This window comes from Natator depressus, chromosome 3 (genome assembly GCF_965152275.1).
Source record: "Natator depressus isolate rNatDep1 chromosome 3, rNatDep2.hap1, whole genome shotgun sequence".
Lineage (NCBI taxonomy): Eukaryota > Metazoa > Chordata > Testudines > Cheloniidae > Natator > Natator depressus.
Window position 1 is genome coordinate 56,810,188 of NC_134236.1, and position 17,939 is coordinate 56,828,126.

The 17,939-nt window shown below is 39.0% G+C and overlaps 1 protein-coding gene across 1 annotated transcript in view; it reads left to right on the plus strand.

The window, feature by feature from the left end:
• Window positions 1-17,939, plus strand: part of COL19A1 (collagen type XIX alpha 1 chain) — a 315,358-nt gene that overhangs the window by 244,572 nt on the left and 52,847 nt on the right. Inside the window, exons 33-38 of the mRNA XM_074947919.1 lie at window positions 5,387-5,440; window positions 6,636-6,689; window positions 10,288-10,332; window positions 16,167-16,217; window positions 16,302-16,346; window positions 17,551-17,577. Of these exons, the coding sequence (XP_074804020.1) occupies window positions 5,387-5,440; window positions 6,636-6,689; window positions 10,288-10,332; window positions 16,167-16,217; window positions 16,302-16,346; window positions 17,551-17,577 (276 nt within the window). The remainder of the gene's footprint in view (window positions 1-5,386; window positions 5,441-6,635; window positions 6,690-10,287; window positions 10,333-16,166; window positions 16,218-16,301; window positions 16,347-17,550; window positions 17,578-17,939) is intronic.

Sequence of the window (17,939 nt, forward strand, 5' to 3'; positions counted from 1 at the left end):
TCTGAAGAAGATATGTAAGCGTTAGGAAGGCTGATATTAACAGTTCTTGATTCTGAATTTTCCATATAATTAAGTACTGTTACTCAGTTGAGTAAGGCAGTTTTATTTTTCACATCTCTTAATTTAATTACAAAGGATTGTATATTTAAATGTTAATGTTGAGAAGATAATACAGGATCGAGCAATAAATGGGTATATGCCGAGTATTCTCAGAAAGTTTGTTCACATTTTATAACAAATGTGCTTTGACTGTGTTACTGCCCCTTTAGTGTTCTTTTTCCAAAAGTATTCTAATGAACAAATTTAGTGGCAGGATTATTCATGGGAACAGCAAATATAAGTGAATGTAGGAAAATATTCACAGTGTGCCGTTGTTGCTAAGAAGGCCAATGGCATTTTGGGATGTATAAGCAGGGGCATTGCCAGCAGATCGAGAAGATCGATGAAGAGAGCTGTAGCTCACGAAAGCTCATGCTCAAATAAATTGGTTAGTCTCTAAGGTGCCACAAGTACTCCTTTTCTTTTTGCGAATACAGACTAACACGGCTGTTACTCTGAAACCTGTCAAAAATGATTAGGGGATTGGAACACATGACTTATGAGGAGAGGCTGAGGGGACTGGGATTGTTTAGTCTGCGGAAGAGAAGAATGAGGGGGGATTTGATAGCTGCTTTCAACTACCTGAAAGGGGGTTCCAAATATGATGGATCTAGACTGTTCTCAGTGGTAGCAGATGACAGAACGAGGAGTAATGGTCTCAAGTTGCAGTGGGGGAGATTTAGGTTGGATATTAGGAAAAACTTTTTCACTGCAAGGGTGGTGAAACGCTGGAATGTATTACCTAGGGAGGTGGTGGAATCTCCTTCCTTAGAAGTTTTTACGGTCAGGCTTGACAAAGTCCTGGCTGGGATGATTTAGTTGGGGATTGGTCCTTCTTTGAGCAGGGGGTTGGACTAGATGACCTCCTGAGGTCCCTTCCAACCCTGATATTCTATAATTCTATGATTGAATTTTGAATTTGAAAATGTGAGTATCTTCACCAGATACTGGATTCCTAGGGTATTGTAAGCCAGTAAGGGTACAGAAAAATACCACCAGACCTATTGTCCAATGAAAATGAAATTCCACAGCTCCAATTTTAAATGCCAGATATTTGCAATGAAAGCTCAAGAGCAATCTTATGTCAAAAGAATTCACCAAAATTAATCAGCTAATAAATATAAGTGAATCATGTGCTCCTTGGAGATAATTTGCCAGATGAAATAGGTAAAATAAATCATCCATTACAGATTATTTGCTGAGCTCTATTAAATAACAAAGCTCATCAACTGAAACATGTTAAATATACTGCTCTCTTGTAAATGTTATTGCTTTGATAGGAGAGAATGCATCTGAAAAATTATGGTCGCTAATATTTGGAATTTTGAATGTATTGATGAATTCCTTATTCGTTCTGGGGATTTCATGGTACATAGCTAATGTTAATTATGGAGTGAAGGTGAAATTTCAAACAAAATATGGATTGGAAGTGTTTTTCAAACTGAAATTTGTACTCAACACTATCCATCACTTCAAGAGAGTGATCAGGTAGACTGTGTGTCAGATTTTCACCAAAACTGTGATGGAAAGATGATGATTTTTTTTACCTTTGATTTAGCTGATATACTTCCTTTCTTGCACAATTCAACATAAATCCAGAAAAATCTAATTACAATGATGAATTATTGTCAGACTAAGCAACTGATATAAATGTTGGGGAAAAAAAGAAAATTCATCTGAAACAACTTATCTTGAGGGTGGTGTAAAGAATCAGAACAAAAGTGTTAGATATGTTCCACTTTTGCCCCTGCTTGCCCTAGATCTCAGCAGATTGCCAAAATATAAAGATGATTTTGGAAATCATCATGTTTTTTCTTCCTTTTGTATTGATACTATTCAGAGAATCTGCAAGGTTGGTGCTTCTTAAATATTCAAGACGTCCTAAGATTTAGAAGACATACTTTAAAATAAATTTACAATAATAAATAAGGCTCTAAAAACATTTTATTTTAAAAATAAACAGGACTGTGGTAAACAGTACTGTAGCCTTTCTCTGTGCGCACCATCTCTGGTGTAATACATGCAGCAGCAACTTGACACACGGAGATCCAATTTTAAACAATTCTGATGGTATCTAACTGCCGAAAGTTGAGACAGATCTTAAAGGCAATTGAGAAGGTAATAACAAAAAGACCAGGTTATAATTGGCACTTAGGCTTTTAAAGAGACGCCAGAGTAAATTCATTCTAAGTAAATTTTTATTGATTCAATAGGGTGCAGTGCTCACTCAGTCAATAACGAAGCTATTATAATGCTTCTTCACTATTTGGTAGGTGCTAAGGCACTCCCAACAGTGTTGGGTAGCTCCAGTGTTTTAGCAGATGTTTTAGGTTACTTCATTATAACTAGGTGAATGAATGTTACTTCCAGGAAACTACATAATGGAGTTGTTATTCCAGTAATGGATCTGAAGTTCTCATGTTTTTTATGATTTGGTTAGATTACCAGAGCCACAAAGTGGAACAATAGTTTTAGGGTCTTCCGAAATTCATTGAAGCCAGTGGAAATACTCTCATAGACATAAAGAGGCTTTTGGAACAGGCCCTTAATGATTATACATTTGGAGTTACATACTATTTTATAATTCAAGGAACTATAAACCAAAACTCCATTTATGCAGCTGAACGATCAAGTGCTTCCCCGATTTAATTCAATGATAAACTCTCATTTGCTTCAGTGGGAGCAGTGTCAGGCCCTCTATTACTCACATATTATGCTTCTTCCGTAACTCAGGATTCTGTTTTCCCTGATCTTTTCTCCACTTCTTTCATATTCTCCAGGAGTATCTGGTCTCTAAGTTTCACTATACTTTGAGAATGTCATTGTTAAGACAATTTAGGTTTTGCAAAGTCCTTTGAAAGGAATTTTATCTGGTGCTTTTCGGATTGCACTTTCTTATTACAATGTGAGTGTAAGAATTTTAACAAACTTAATTCTTAAAACTATCATTGGTGTCTGTGTATTATTAATGAGGCTCTATAGTTGGGGAAACTAATTCAAAATGGGGCACAAATCCCACAAAATATTTGGGGGGGAGCCTCTCCCCACATCTTGAGGGGACTTGAGTCTCCCTAAATGTCCTTGTCCCCATGTGGATAGATTTTTGTGCCCACCCTAGTCCCCACCTCTCCATCCTTTCCTGATTTCTCCCTTTTCTTCTTTAAATCTTCTACTTCCCCCTGAATTTTCCCTTTTCTGGGCTCCTTTGCTTTTGGATTTTCTGTGAAGTATGAGGGGAAAGGTTATGATCTGCTGAAAGTCATTTCTCTATTCATATATGTATATCATTAGTGCATATGAAGTTATGATAATTGTGTTGTATGTTTGTCACTAAAACATGCTGTAAGATGCGGAATCAGCCAGTTATTAGCTTCCCAGAGGCAACAGGAAGGAAAGTAACCAATGCCCGGGGAAGGGTGACAAACAGCCCATCAACAGCCAGTGACTCACCTGCATGAGGGCACAGCAGGGGGATTGCTCAACCTTTCCTAGAGACTCAGTAATGCCCACCAGACATGTCTGGACTTGTGTATTCCCCAAGCACATGGGTCTGAAGGTATAAAACAGAACACAGCAAGCCCATGCTTCGCCTTTTTCCTGCCCCCACCTCTGCTGCAAGAAACCAAGACACTCAGAAGAAGACTGAAGACTCCAACAGAAGAGGCTGGTCCAGGTTTAAGGGACAAATCTGTATAATAAGGACTGCAGTATCCAGTGGGGTGAGAACAACTGCTTAACCTAGATGTTGCCCAGTCTAATAGGGTTGAGAATTTAGACTGCGTGCTTATGTTTTCTTTTCTTTTGGTAACTAACTGTGACTTTTTGCCTAGCACTTACAATCACTTAAAATCTATATTCTGTAGTCAATAAATTTGTTTAATTGTTTATCTTTACCAGTGAGTTTGTATGACGTGTGTGGCAAAACTGCTCAGGTTTGCAAAGGCTGGTATATATCCACTTCCCACTGATGAAGTGGTGAGCGAATTAATAAATTTGCACTGCCCATCTTGAGCAGTGAAAAACGGTATATTCCTGAGGTACAAGCCTAGGAGCTGGGGGGATTTGGCTGGTGCCTTTCCCTGTGTGATTCATGAGTGGCTCTGGGAGCATTCATGCAATCTAGCTGGCTGGGGGGCTCCACCTGTGGTTGAGCTGAGTGATAACAGCATCTGGAGGAGTTTGCTTCTGGTCACTAGCAAGGCATTGTGAGAGTCAGCCCAGGCTGGTCCCACAGTCCCAGGCTGTACCCCGGGGATCCCATCAGAGGTTTTGTGTGCACACTGAGAAAGCAACTTATGATAACTGACAGCCACAGTCAATTCTGGAATGCACTGCAAAGAGCAGCAGCACCACTGACAGTGAGTGCAAAAAATACCATTTTCCCTCACTCCAAGTACCTTGTTATAAAAGAAAAAAAACACTTTGGAGAGTTACAGAGAAGCCTTTCTTTGTTGTTCTTTTGGAGACTGAGACCTCCAATCCTATGTTGAGAACCTCTCTCAATGTAGAAATGTTAAGGATAATGGGCTACTTGTCTTTGTACATATATTCTAAGTCTGCATAGTGGTTAAGTGTCTTTCCCTTCCATCATGTGCTCATCACCAGATGTTGCACTAGTACTCTGAATATTAACTGATACAATCATTCCAGGTCTTTTTAGTATTGATATGAGGCATGGATTATAAATTCAAACAAAGAGATTTAGCTATTCACCTTTGAGATGAAGTCTTATTAAAACTATTAAATATATTTTACACACATGCAGAATGCTAGTGAATTTTCAGGCCATATAATAGAATTATGAGCAGTAGCTGGAAGAAAAGTGTGCAGTAGTTCTTTAAGTGCTATGACAAAAATCCATACTTTATTTATATAAAATGAAAATAATTGGGATATTGGACACAAAGCAATATCCTGCTTAGATAATATCAGGTAATATTGAGAGGTGTGAACAGGTGCCTTTCTGAACAGGAAGAAAGTTTATAGTGATAGGAAAAGGAAAAATTGTTTCTGTACTTTGCTCAGACATCATGTTCTTATCTACAGAGCTAAAGAGGAAAATATATAAAGGACAGAAGTTGCCAACAGTAATGATGGGGAAGAGTGTAATTTATCACTCAAACAAGAGGTTATCTTTTATGTGCTACTTCAGAACAGTATATGTTTGTTTAGCTAAAAAATAATTTGTATATAAACTATAACAGTGATGGGTATGATGAATGTAATGGATTTCAAGATTAAACCTGTGTTATGGAGAAAAATATTCATAAATATCTTTTATTCTCAGGGTCTTCAAGGTATTCCAGGGCTCCCTGGTCTAACAGGACCTAGTGGACCTTCTGTAAGTGTTTGATATAATCTGTGATCTAATCTACAATAACTGTCTAGTGAACCTGTTGTGCTCAATATCAAGATGTAATGAAAAGGAGACTAGGTTGAGCCAAATATTAAAGAAGCTAATAAATCCAATAATCCAGTACTAATTGAAAATGAAAGCTGTTATTTTGGGAGTAATGCTTTAGCTTACGGAAAGGTGGGATAATTTAATATGAATTTGTGACTCCAGAGATTTAACTTTCACTTAAATAATAGCTTCATATTAGTTCTTCGTATTTCTAGTCTGTTCTCCTCTATGTGGTGCTAATAAAGTGCCAGAGTCTGCCTTCAGTTGACTTCTGGGGAGTTGAATGAATGTCATTGTAAGAGTAACAGAAGTTGGCCCAAGTAGTTTTGTAGAAACAAGATATGTTGTGAGTTTAAATTCCTAAAAATGTTGCCATTGTCAGGACCATTATTGTGTATATAATTTATAATATGTTTCTGGCTTCTTGGTGATGATATCAGAAAATCTATACACAAAATTGACTTGAATGATGTAATAACTTTCAGATAATTATGCATCTGAACCCAAATTATTGGTATAATGTTAGTGATAAATTCTAATCATAATTCTGTTTGAAAACTCTGAAAACACTGAATCCTGAAACTTAGAAATTATAAAGTGTGACTCTAAATTGGCTATTAATATAAAAAGTCAGTGAGCCACATTTGTAAAGCAATGATAGAAAATGTTATATCTTTTCCATACCCTTAGGAAATACTATTACATTTTACTTCCTATTTAAAAGATGCAGATCATGTTGTTTATTGCACTTATTTTTAATTTCCTGACTGCTTGCAATACTTAAGCTTTCTTTCAAAAACTGTAACACATTTACTAAAGCATAATGAGTAATATGTAAATTGCCATTTAAGCAGCAAGGCTAAATTCTTAGCAGTATCAAAAGGTGCCAATTAAGGTCACTACATTTAGTCTGCCAAGGTGAAAATGCAACCACAAAAACAAGTTTTACCCTTCATAGGGCTTATCAGTAGTATGCAGCTGTTGTATCAGCCAGAAGAAATATAAGCCTAGAGGAGAGACTTAATTAAGTTAAAATGACCTTCAAAAAGTGAGTTTTAATAACTTAATTGCAAAGCAGATTACCTTGTTTTATTGTTTCATCACTAATGTGAACCAATCCTGTGTGTTTCAGGGAGCAATAGGAAGACCTGGACATCCCGGTCCAGTTGGGGCAAAAGGTGAAAAGGTATTGAACATTATTCTTTGTTTCAGTACCAGTGAAGGTCTATAAAGAATTATCTAGTTCCTTTCCTCACTTACGGTTTTCTTGACATGCCAGAAACAGAGCATGACTACCAAGGGAGTCAAAAGGCTGTATGGTACAAACAGGAATTGAACAGACAGTATTGCTACGCATTTTTGACGCAAGAGGTTAGCCAAAAGTTGTGGTCCTACAAGGTTGTTTCTGTTAAGAGGAGAAATTGATGTTGGAGCCAGGTATTTTTATGATGCAATCCTGTTTGTGTATGAAGATGTACACGGCCTCTTTCAGCCAACTCTCCTGTCTCCTTAGTTTTATGCTCCCTTTTTCGTGTCTGTTTCTAATGTTTCTTGCTGCTTCCCTTTGTTACACACAGATACACTGCTCCAGTCCAATCAGTCTTCCATGCCTGATCAGAGCACAGTGGAACCCTTCTTGTGCCACATGTCTAACTTCTAGCCGAGCCTGGCATGTGGCTTTTTTTTTTAAGTGGAGGTCCATATTGTTTCAGAGCTCAATGTTTATATTCATTCTGAATGAAAGGTGGCAGTACCACCCACCAGGTTCAACAAGGTTTAACCCAACCTATCACAATACCTTTTTCTAGGTAAATTCCTTTAACTCACTTAAAAAATCATGCAGTTTTAATATGGTGCTTTTACCAAGCAGTGCCATACTTCCATGTTTTCTTATATCCCTTATGGTATATATATGCATCATGTACTCTATACAATTTAAAAGATCTTGATGGTTTATTATATAAGCAGTGGTTGAAATTGTTAGCTATTTCTTAGAATCATAGAAATGTAGGGCTGATCCCTTTAGTCCATTCCCCCGCATTAAAGCAGGATTATAGACCCTAACTTATTCTCTTTTCAATATTGTAATCAAAAGCAATGCCATATATTAAAAGTCACAAATATTATTCAATATGATTTAGCCTCTGCAAAAATATATTACTGCCTTCTACTTAATTTGCATTAAGGTTTTTTTTAACAATATTGTACATATATCAGGCACTCAATAGTGCTCAGTCTAGTTGGAAGGCAAAATTAATCTCTTATGCAGTTCAGCTCAGTTCAGTGGAGTTACAGCAGACATAAACTTGGCCTACAGTTGCAAAACAACTTCCATTTATAACCCTCCCTTTTGCTACATGTGTATACCCTTTTGAAGTTTTTACCATTAGCTTGAAGTTTTTCATGCTTAGTGCCACCACATAAGATTCTTTCTATAATATTTGCTGTATTCCATAGTATTATGCAAATTCTGAACTGTAACTGATTTTTAGAAAGAAAATAAACTTCTGTCCTTTAACTCCCATCAAGCTACAGAATCTTCATAATGTAGATGAATTTGAAAATTTCCTCTAACAAAACAAAAGGAGCAGCAAAGATAGGAACACCTTCCTCCTTCCTGTCACTTAAAACAAAATGAAATGCAAGAAACTTCCTTGTTAACTCAGTACACAGGTCTACTCATAAAAAGTCTAGTAAAGCAAAGTTCCAATAATAACATTAACTCAGATGCAGGACACACGTTTTCTGTTCTTGGATTTCTGGTTGAGGCTAGCCTGGAGGGGTTCCAAGCTCTTTGGAGGACAGGATCACAATTCAAAATGATCTTGATAACTTAGAGAGAGAGTCTGAAATCAATAAGACAAAATTCAGTAAAAACAAATGCAAACTGCTGCACTTGGGAAGGAAAAATCAAATGCACAAATACAAAATAACTGGCTACTGCAGAACAGAATCTGGGGGTTATACAGGATCACAAATTGAATGTGAGCCAACAGTATCATGGTGTTGTGAAAAAGGCAAATGTCATTCTGGGACGTATTAACAGGAGTGTCATACCTAAGACATGGGAGGTAATTGTTTCATTCTACTTGGCATTGGTTAGAGCTCAGCTGGAGTAGTGTCCAGTTTGGAGCACATAATCTAAGAAAGGTGTTGATAAATTGGAGAGAATTCAGAAGAGAGCAACTAAAAATGATGATAGGTTAAGACGATAAGAAAACCTGACCATGAGTGAGGAAAGTTTAAAAGAATTGAGCTTTTTTGGTCTACAGATGAGAAGTCTGACGAGGGGGGACATAAGTCTTCAAATATGTGAAAGGTTGTTGTAAAAAGGACAGTAATCCACCAAGTCCACAGAGGGTAGAATAGTTAATTGGCTTGGTTTGCAGCAAGGGAGATTTAGGTTATATATTAGGAAAAAGTTTCGAACTATAAGGACAGTTAAACACTGGAATAGGTTACCAAGGAAGGTTTTGGAATCCACGTCATTGCATGTTTTCAGAACAGATTAGACGAACACCTGAGCATCCAAAGATTTAATAACTATGGTAAATGCACTATATAGCTCATCCAAAACAGTGATTCAAGCATGTTTGAGCAACAAGTCCCTTTGAAGTAATAATTGGACTGCATCAGAGTTGACCCTCAGTCTGCTGCTGTATATGATATTGATGGATTACATCATCAGATGGACTACTAATTGGAAAAAGGTCACAAGCTGCTATATGCAGACAAAATAGCAATATGGGTGTTCTCAAAAGAAGACCTTGGGGAAATAATAAATCAGTGATATGACCAGCTAAGCAGGCCTGGCATGAAAATGAACATGACTAAGACTGAGGTCATGTAGGTCAGTAGAGGTGCCACAGGAAACTGAATATAGAGATTAATGGAATACAGCTACACCAAACTGACCAGTTTAAGAACCTTAGTGACTGGGTTACAGAAGACAGTGAGATAGTATATGAGATACAGTTCAAACTAGAGAATGCTGGAAGAGCAAGGGATAACATGGCAGGTTTTATATGACAAGCATATGTTTAGAGTGCCCACTAGTATGTAAACTCTTTGGGGAATCTGCTTACATGTATCCCATTTCAGTCCATATCAGCCCAACAGGCAACAGTTATAACTTACCCACAGTTAGACCATCATCACAATTCACCACAAAAAGTGATGAATTCATTTTTTTTGTCATAGTTCAATGCTAGGTTTATCTTTGTTTTGTTCTGGGTTTTTTGTTTTGTTTTGTTTTTGTCTAAGTGATGGTTGTTTCTTTACAACTTAATCCATAAAATGAAGATTATGTTCAACAAAGTGGGTTATGATTTATGAAAATTATTCTGAACTTTTATTTTCCAAATTTTGTTTATTGCTATAAAGTTGAACATCCTTCTCACTGCCTTTTCTCCCAATTAATATGAAGCAGATATTGTATTCAGTTACTCAAATAACTTACAAGTAAAACTACTGTGTTAAAATTTCCATAAGGAAACCTATTGCAAATAATCAATGTCATAGGGCTAAGACTCGAGATCTAATATAAAGGTATTATTCCCATATCGGTTCACTCGCTTGTTTGTTTGTTTGTTAATGTTGTTTTATATAGAGGATTAAGATGACACTAGAGAGAGGGTAGGCCAAATTAACCTCTTTTATAGCAGTACTTATCTAAAAAATAGAAGGAGGAGGGTCATATAGATTGCATTTCTTGTTTATTATCACTGTGCTAGGTATTACATCAGTTTCAGTAAATGAAATGTATGAATCTTATACTGTCATAGGGTAATGAGGGTTCTCCTGGAAAGCCTGGACCACCTGGACCTCCAGTAAGTCATTTGTTTCATATTTTGAATAGTATATTTTGATAATTTACCTAAGAATATGGTAGATTCTCCTTGTCCTTGAATCAACATTGGATGTCTGTCTAATTCTAAAAGATGTGCTGTAGCTCAAGCAGAAGTGTATGGACTTGATCCAGGAGACATTTGGGGAAATTCTATGGACAGTTTTGCGCAGGATGAAAGATTAGATGATCATAATGGTCCCTTTTGGCCCAAACTCCTATTGACATCAGTAGCCAGGATTTTACCCTGAATCTCTGAAAATAATATGAGTATTTTTTTTCTGTAAAGCGCTCTTCATAAAATATTTCTTTTTAAAAATACAAAATACAGTAAAATCCAAAATGCTTTAAGAATATAAAGGCAGTTATGGAGAAAATATACTAAAACAATATGCGGTCTGAGAGGACAGATTCTGCCTTTGCAAACCTAGAGTCAGGGTACAGGCCACCTGTCCAGGTTGTACATGGCATCTTGTACAGCCAGTGGGTTGTAGTAGTATCTGACTGCATGACCATTCCCTGTTCTGCCCCTTTTTCATTCCCCCCATCCACAACTGTGACTGTTCTGCTGCAGCGTCCTGGTTTCACCAATAAAGTATATAAAAGTTAAAGTAAAATAAAACCTGCCATATTTATTTGCGTTAGTTTGTTTTGCATGATAAAACTTCACATTTTAAAGTCTTCTGAACTCAATAAATTTCTCTTTCATACTGAAAACACATTGTAGTTGAAGTGCAAATTGATTTGGGGACGGAAAAGGTGCGTGTCATCTTTGGTCTTCACTTTGTCATTCTCCCTTTTCTTATGCATACATTTTATAAATCTCCATATATGAAAAAAGATTACATCCATATTTCCTACCTTCACCTTAAATATCCTGTGAATAGAATTTTTGAAAAAATATAAATCTCTTTTCAGAAGCAAGAGTTTCATCCATTCGTATCTTGAATACACTTGAGTTAATGTGTGCTTTTTGTGCTTTGGGGGTCAACAGGCTGTAAACATTTAGCATAAACTGGTAGTTCAGTTATTGAATTTTATTGAATTCATAATTTTTCTTCTGAATTTATTAGTGTCTCATCTGTCAAATTTGAGCATTAATTCAAAGCTATAGTACAAGCCTCTATATTCTTGAAGTATTTGAAGCCTGACTCAAATGCTTTGCAGTTTTCATTTAACATGTAACTTTTTAAGGTGATAAAAAATGAAATGTACAATACCTTGAATTCCTTTACGCACATCATTTGGCCAGTCACATAAATGGTTTGGCAATTTTATATAATAAAAGTTATACAGTTACCTTAGGATTCATGAGCCTTCATTTTTATTAGCTGATAAAAAGCCCAGTCTTCCATTTATCACACATCCCAAACTCTTAAATGACTTCACTGGAATTTTTGCAGGACAGACCTGTCACAGTTTGGGACAGTTGCACCTATATTCCCTCTCTAGGGTCCCACAAGGACACCCACTCATAGGTTTTCTGCTGCCCAGCCACCACCACTCTGGGCGTAGACATATGTCTCTCTCCCTTCTGAGCACGGTAATTCCAGGCTGCACAGCTCCCTGCCGACACAGTGTTCCCCAGAAAAGTCAGACTGCCTAAACAGGCCTGCTTTACTTTTCTCCTCAGAGATGGTAAACAGGGTAATTGCCACAATTAAGTTGCCACACCGGTCTTTCTAAGCAAGTACATTTATTTTTAGGAAAAGCATTGCAGAGAAAACATGTCAAAAACAATAAAAGAACCTACATACGGGCCAATAAACATATGAGAGGTCACCCCCTGACTACAACAGAGGCTCTGGCCAGTAAATAGTCCTTCACACCCCACCAAGGGTTTATTCTGTGGTCACAAGTTCATAACAGCAGTTAGCTCAGAACAAACACACAGACTGAATCATAGAATCATAGAATATCAGGGTTGGAAGGGACCTCAGGAGGTCATCTAGTCCAACCCCCTGCTCAAAGCAGGACCAATCCCCAATTAAGTCATCCCAGCTAGGGCTTTGTCAAGCCTGACCTTAAAAACTTCTAAGGAAGGAGATTCTACCACCTCCCTAAGTAACACATTCCAGTGTTTCACCACCCTTGCAGTGAAAAAGTTTTTCCTAATATCCAACCTAAATCTCCCCCACTGCAACTTGAGACCATTACTCCTTGTCCTGTCCTCTTCTACCACTGAGAACAGTCTAGAACCATCCTCTCTGGAACCACCTCTCAGGTAGTTGAAAGTAGCTATCAAATCCCCCCTCATTCTTCTCTTCTGCAGACTAAACAATCCCAGTTCCCTCAGCCTCTCCTCATAAATCATGTGTTCCAGACCCCTAATCATTTTTGTTGCCCTTCGCTGGACTCTCTCCAATTTATCCACATCCTTCTTGTAGTGTGGGGCCCAAAACTGGACACAGTACTCCAGATGAGGCCTCACCAATGTCGAATAGAGGGGAACGATCACGTCCCTCGATCTGCTCGCTATGCCCCTACTTATACATCCCAAAATGCCATTGGCCTTCTTGGCAACAAGGGCACACTGTTGACTCATATCCAGCTTCTCATCCACTGTAACCCCTAGGTCCTTTTCCGCAGAACTGCTGCCTAGCCATTCGGTCCCTAGTCTGTAGCGGTGCATTGGGTTCTTCCGTCCTAAGTGCAGGACCCTGCACTTATCCTTATTGAACCTCATCAGATTTCTTTTGGCCCAATCCTCCAATTTGTCTAGGTCCCTCTGTATCCTATCCCTGCCCTCCAGCGTATCTACCACTCCTCCGAGTTTAGTATCATCCGCAAATTTGCTGAGGGTGCAATCCACACCATCCTCTAGATCATTTATGAAGATATTGAACAAAACCGGCCCCAGGACCGACCCCTGGGGCACTCCACTTGACACCGGCTGCCAACTAGACATGGAGCCATTGATCACTACCCGTTGAGCCCGACAATCTAGCCAACTTTCTATCCACCTTATAGTGCATTCATCCTGCCCATACTTCTTTAACTTGCTGACAAGAATACTGTGGGAGACCGTGTCAAAAGCTTTGCTAAAGTCAAGAAACAATACATCCACTGCTTTCCCTTCATCCACAGAACCAGTAATCTCATCATAGAAGGCGATTAGATTAGTCAGGCATGACCTTCCCTTGGTGAATCCATGCTGACTGTTCCTGATCACTTTCCTCTCATGTAAGTGCTTCAGGATTGATTCTTTGAGGACCTGCTCCATGATTTTTCCGGGGACTGAGGTGAGGCTGACTGGCTTGTAATTCCCAGGATCCTCCTTCTTCCCTTTTTTAAAGATTGGCACTACATTAGCCATGTCCTTCCAAGGATTGGGCCCCCCGTTGGACAGAAGGTTCTGTCTGTTTACTGGATCAGAAAAATGCACTGAATCTGTTTTAAGTCTTTCTTTGTTGGCCCCAGGGCCAGCTCCAGGCACCAGCGTTCTAAGCAGGTGCTTGGGATGGCAGTTAAAAAGGGGCGGCAGAGTTTCCGTGACTGCAGCAATTTGGTGGCAGCTTCTCTCTCTCCTGCTGTCTGCGGCGGCAATTCGGCGGTGACAGGTTTTTTCACTGCTTGAGGCAGCAAAAACGGTAGAGCCGGCCCTGGCTGGCCCCTGGAGAATCCAGTTTGAACCAGTGTTTGCGAACCTCCCTCCAGGTAGTGGTAACTCTCTGGAGGTGTTACAAATGGAGTGAATTTGCCTAACTACCTCCCACTCCTCTTAGTTCCTGGAGAATTGAGCCCCCACCCCCTCCATGGAATTACACGCAAAGATAATAAACTGAATTCAATAAGGTTTCTTCAGGATATTTCAGGTAGTTGTTAGGATATAGGTATTCAGGCCTGTCGGTAAAGACCTATACTCTAAGAATTTAGGTGTATTCGTATCACTTGGCTAGTTATAGAGGTATAAAAGAAAGAATCAAAATCACTGTCTGCCAGTGTAAGGTCCTTCTCTTACTGTGACAGTCTGAGGCCCTGTGCTTAGTCTAAGGCCTTTGGCTAAGCGACAGAGGCCACCATAAGCTGGGAAGCAACCGGTCACATCCTCACATTCCAAACTAGTCCCATTGAAATAAGATGCTATTGGGCTGTTAGGAATACAATCCTATCCTGATAATGCCTATTGCTGCCAGAGAAAGGGAAGTGCCTAGAAGATGTAAAAGGAAACTTAGTTTGATAGCATCCTGTCTGGCAAGAACTCACTTATCAATAGCTGGGATGTGAAATCCTCACTTCTGTATTGTTTTGTCATTATAGTTCCCACTTCACTGTTGTTTATCTGTATAATCTCTGTCTGGTTCTGTGATTGTTCCTGTCTGCTGTATAATTAATTTTGCTGGGTGTAAACTAATTAAGGTGGTAGGATATAATTGGTTAAATAATCATGTTACAATATGTTAGGATTGGTTTGTTAAATTTCAGTAAAATGATTGGTTAAGGTATAGCTAAACAGAGCTCAAGTTTTACTATATAGTCTACAGTCGATCAGGAAGTGTCGGTTTCAGAGTAACAGCCGTGTTAGTCTGTATTCGCAAAAAGAAAAGGAGTACTTGTGGCACCTTAGAGACTAACCAATTTATTTGAGCATGAGCTTTCGTGAGCTACAGCTCACTTCATCGGATGCATACTGTGGAAGCTGCAGAAGACATTATATACACACAGAGACCATGAAACAATACCTCCTCCCACCCCACTCTCCTGCTGGTAATAGCTTATCTAAAGTGATCATCAAGTTGGGCCATTTCCAGCACAAATCCAGGTTTTCTCACCTTCCGTCCCCCCACACACAAACTCACTCTCCTGCTGGTAATAGCCCATCCAAAGTGACCACTCTCTTCACAATGTGTATGATAATCAAGGTGGGCCATTTCCTGCACAAATCCAGGTTCTCTCACCCCCTCACCCCCCTCCAAAAACCACACACACAAACTCACTCTCCTGCTGGTAATAGCTTATCCAAAGTGACCACTCTCCCTACAATGTGCATGATAATCAAGGTGGGCCATTTCCAGCACAAATCCAGGTTTTCTCACCCCCCCCACCCCCATACACACACAAACTCACTCTCCTGCTGGTAATAGCTTATCCAAAGTATCCACTCTCCCTATAATGTGCATGAAAATCAAGGTGGGCCATTTCCAGCACAAATACAGGTTTTCTCGCCCCCCCCCCTTTTTTTCCCAAAAAAACACACACACACAAACTCACTCTCCTGCTGGTAATAGCTCATCCAAAGTATCCACTCTCCCTATAATGTGCATGATAATCAAGGTGGGCCATTTCCAGCACAAATCCAGGTTTTCTCACCCCCCCCCCAAAAACACACACAGAAACCCATTTCCAGCATAATCAAGGTGGGCCAGTGTCGGTGTGTGTGTGGGTGGGGGAAATGGGAACAGGGAATGGGGGTGGGGAAATTGGAATAATGTTTGGCTAAGGGCAGGAATGGGAACAGGGATACAGGTGAAAGGCTCTGTGGTATCAGAGCTGGGAAGGGGGACACTAAGGAAGGAAACTGGAATCATGCTTGCTGGAAGTTCACCCCAATAAACATCGAATTGTTTGCACCTTTGGACTTGGGGTATTGTTGCTCTCTGTTCATGTGAGAAGGATCAGGGAAGTAAGTGGGTGAAGGAATAAGCCCCCTAACAGTAGTTGTCATATCTGTCACAAGACTCATTAATAGAAATGGTACTTTGGCTTTGTGTACTAGCAATTCAAAGAATGAAAAGCTGTTTTTCCATTGATTTCATCTCCATAGTTCATAGTTGTGATTTTTTTAAAAATATTTTCTGAATATTTTCATATTTTAAGGGCATGCCTTACAATGAAAGGAATGGAATGAGCAGCTTATATAAACTACAGGTATTTTTCTTTATTAAATGATTTAACAGTTTTTTTCCAGATTACTGCCTTATGGAACAAATGAAAATTGTTTTCTTTCCCCAGGGAGGTGTAAGCGTTGCTACTTATCCTGGTCCACCAGGCCCTCCTGTAAGTATTTAATAGATATCATCTGTAATATTTAGTGTAAAACATTTACAGAAAGCTTCGTATCTTGCATGCAACTTGTTTGTTAGCTGGGTGACAGAAGACTTTACATTTGAAAAGTAACAATAAACAACTCAGATAGGATGTGACTGATACACATTAATAATAAAACACACATTTTGTAAGTGTGTGTAACAAAGGGCCTAGCATACACTGAGAGAATGACTAAAATTTTAATTTAAATATTGAGAATTACAACCCTAGGTTGTGCTGAAAAGTACTTAAAAAAATGCCAATACCCTGATTAAAATTAATGGGACTACTCCTTGAGTAAATGCAGTTTAATATGAGTATAGGTTGCAGAACTGGGCACAAAAATAATTTGATCTTGGACTACATATTGCAGTAATGTAATAATTCTTAAAACATATAGTTCACTTTTTATCTTTAGAAGCAGTGTTGTTCAGTAGCGCATTAAATTTGGTGTTGAAAATAAGGAACTCATTAATTCTAGTCTAGTGCTGTCACTGACTTGCTGCATAGCTTTGGACAAGTCTCTTAATTTCTCTGCCTCGGTTTCCCCATCTGTCTACCCTACCTCTCTGGATGACGAGGAGAATGTGGGAGTCATATGGAGTGGATGTATCCTTCCCCTCAATTTCCATGAGTCCCATAGGTGCTGCTGTCATCCTGGGTGAGAGCTCTGAAAGAGATCTGTCAGGCAGTGGTAACGTTTGGGCTATTCTGCCCCTTTGTATTCCTGTGGGTCTAAGCTGGACTCTGTCTTCCCCATCCATCTTACACATACACTTGGACTTTGGAGCCAAAGAGCCACATGGTTAGTGCCTTTGTGATGTTATAGCCATAGGTAGACTCCACCCCTGGGCATAATCATTTTGGCAGCTGTGTAAACCCTTTGTGGCCACTAATGAGGTGCTGCTTTCCCCTTTGTGACATCATTTGCACTTTGTGGCACAGAATCAAGCCAGGCCACAGAGCTATGCCCTGCTCTGTACGATGGAATAACATGCACTAGGATTTGACCCAAATTTAACTAAATAAGATTGCTGCTTGTAGTGATTCTGAATACACTACATGACCATTTTATTACACTTGTTGTTATATATTGTGGTAATGTTAAAGACATCGCATTCTTGTCTAATTGTGTTAAGTTATTTTCTAATACCTTTTAAATCATTCTTTGCAGGGTCCAAAAGGTGATCCTGGCACTGTGGTATGTATATTTTATTGGAATGTGTCATTTCAGTCATACTGACAAGTGTGTCTTCATGAGTTGGGATGTGGGGATGATGCTGAGAAGGAGTGGGAGGACTACTAGGGAACTGAGGACTTCATAGATCATCAGAAGAGCCCCTCCGCCCCCCCCCCCCCAAAAAATCAGAGTATGGTCCCAGCCCTGTGAGTGGGACAGTCCAGGTAATCTCCTTGAGCAGGAAGTTACTCTATCAGTACATTTAAAAAAACTTGTTTTATAACCAAGGCTAGAGAAAGGTACAGCTCCAGGTCAATAGATTTCTTTTTACAGCTGTTAATATTATGTTCAGTGATACATTATATAAGCTGTCTGTGGATTTT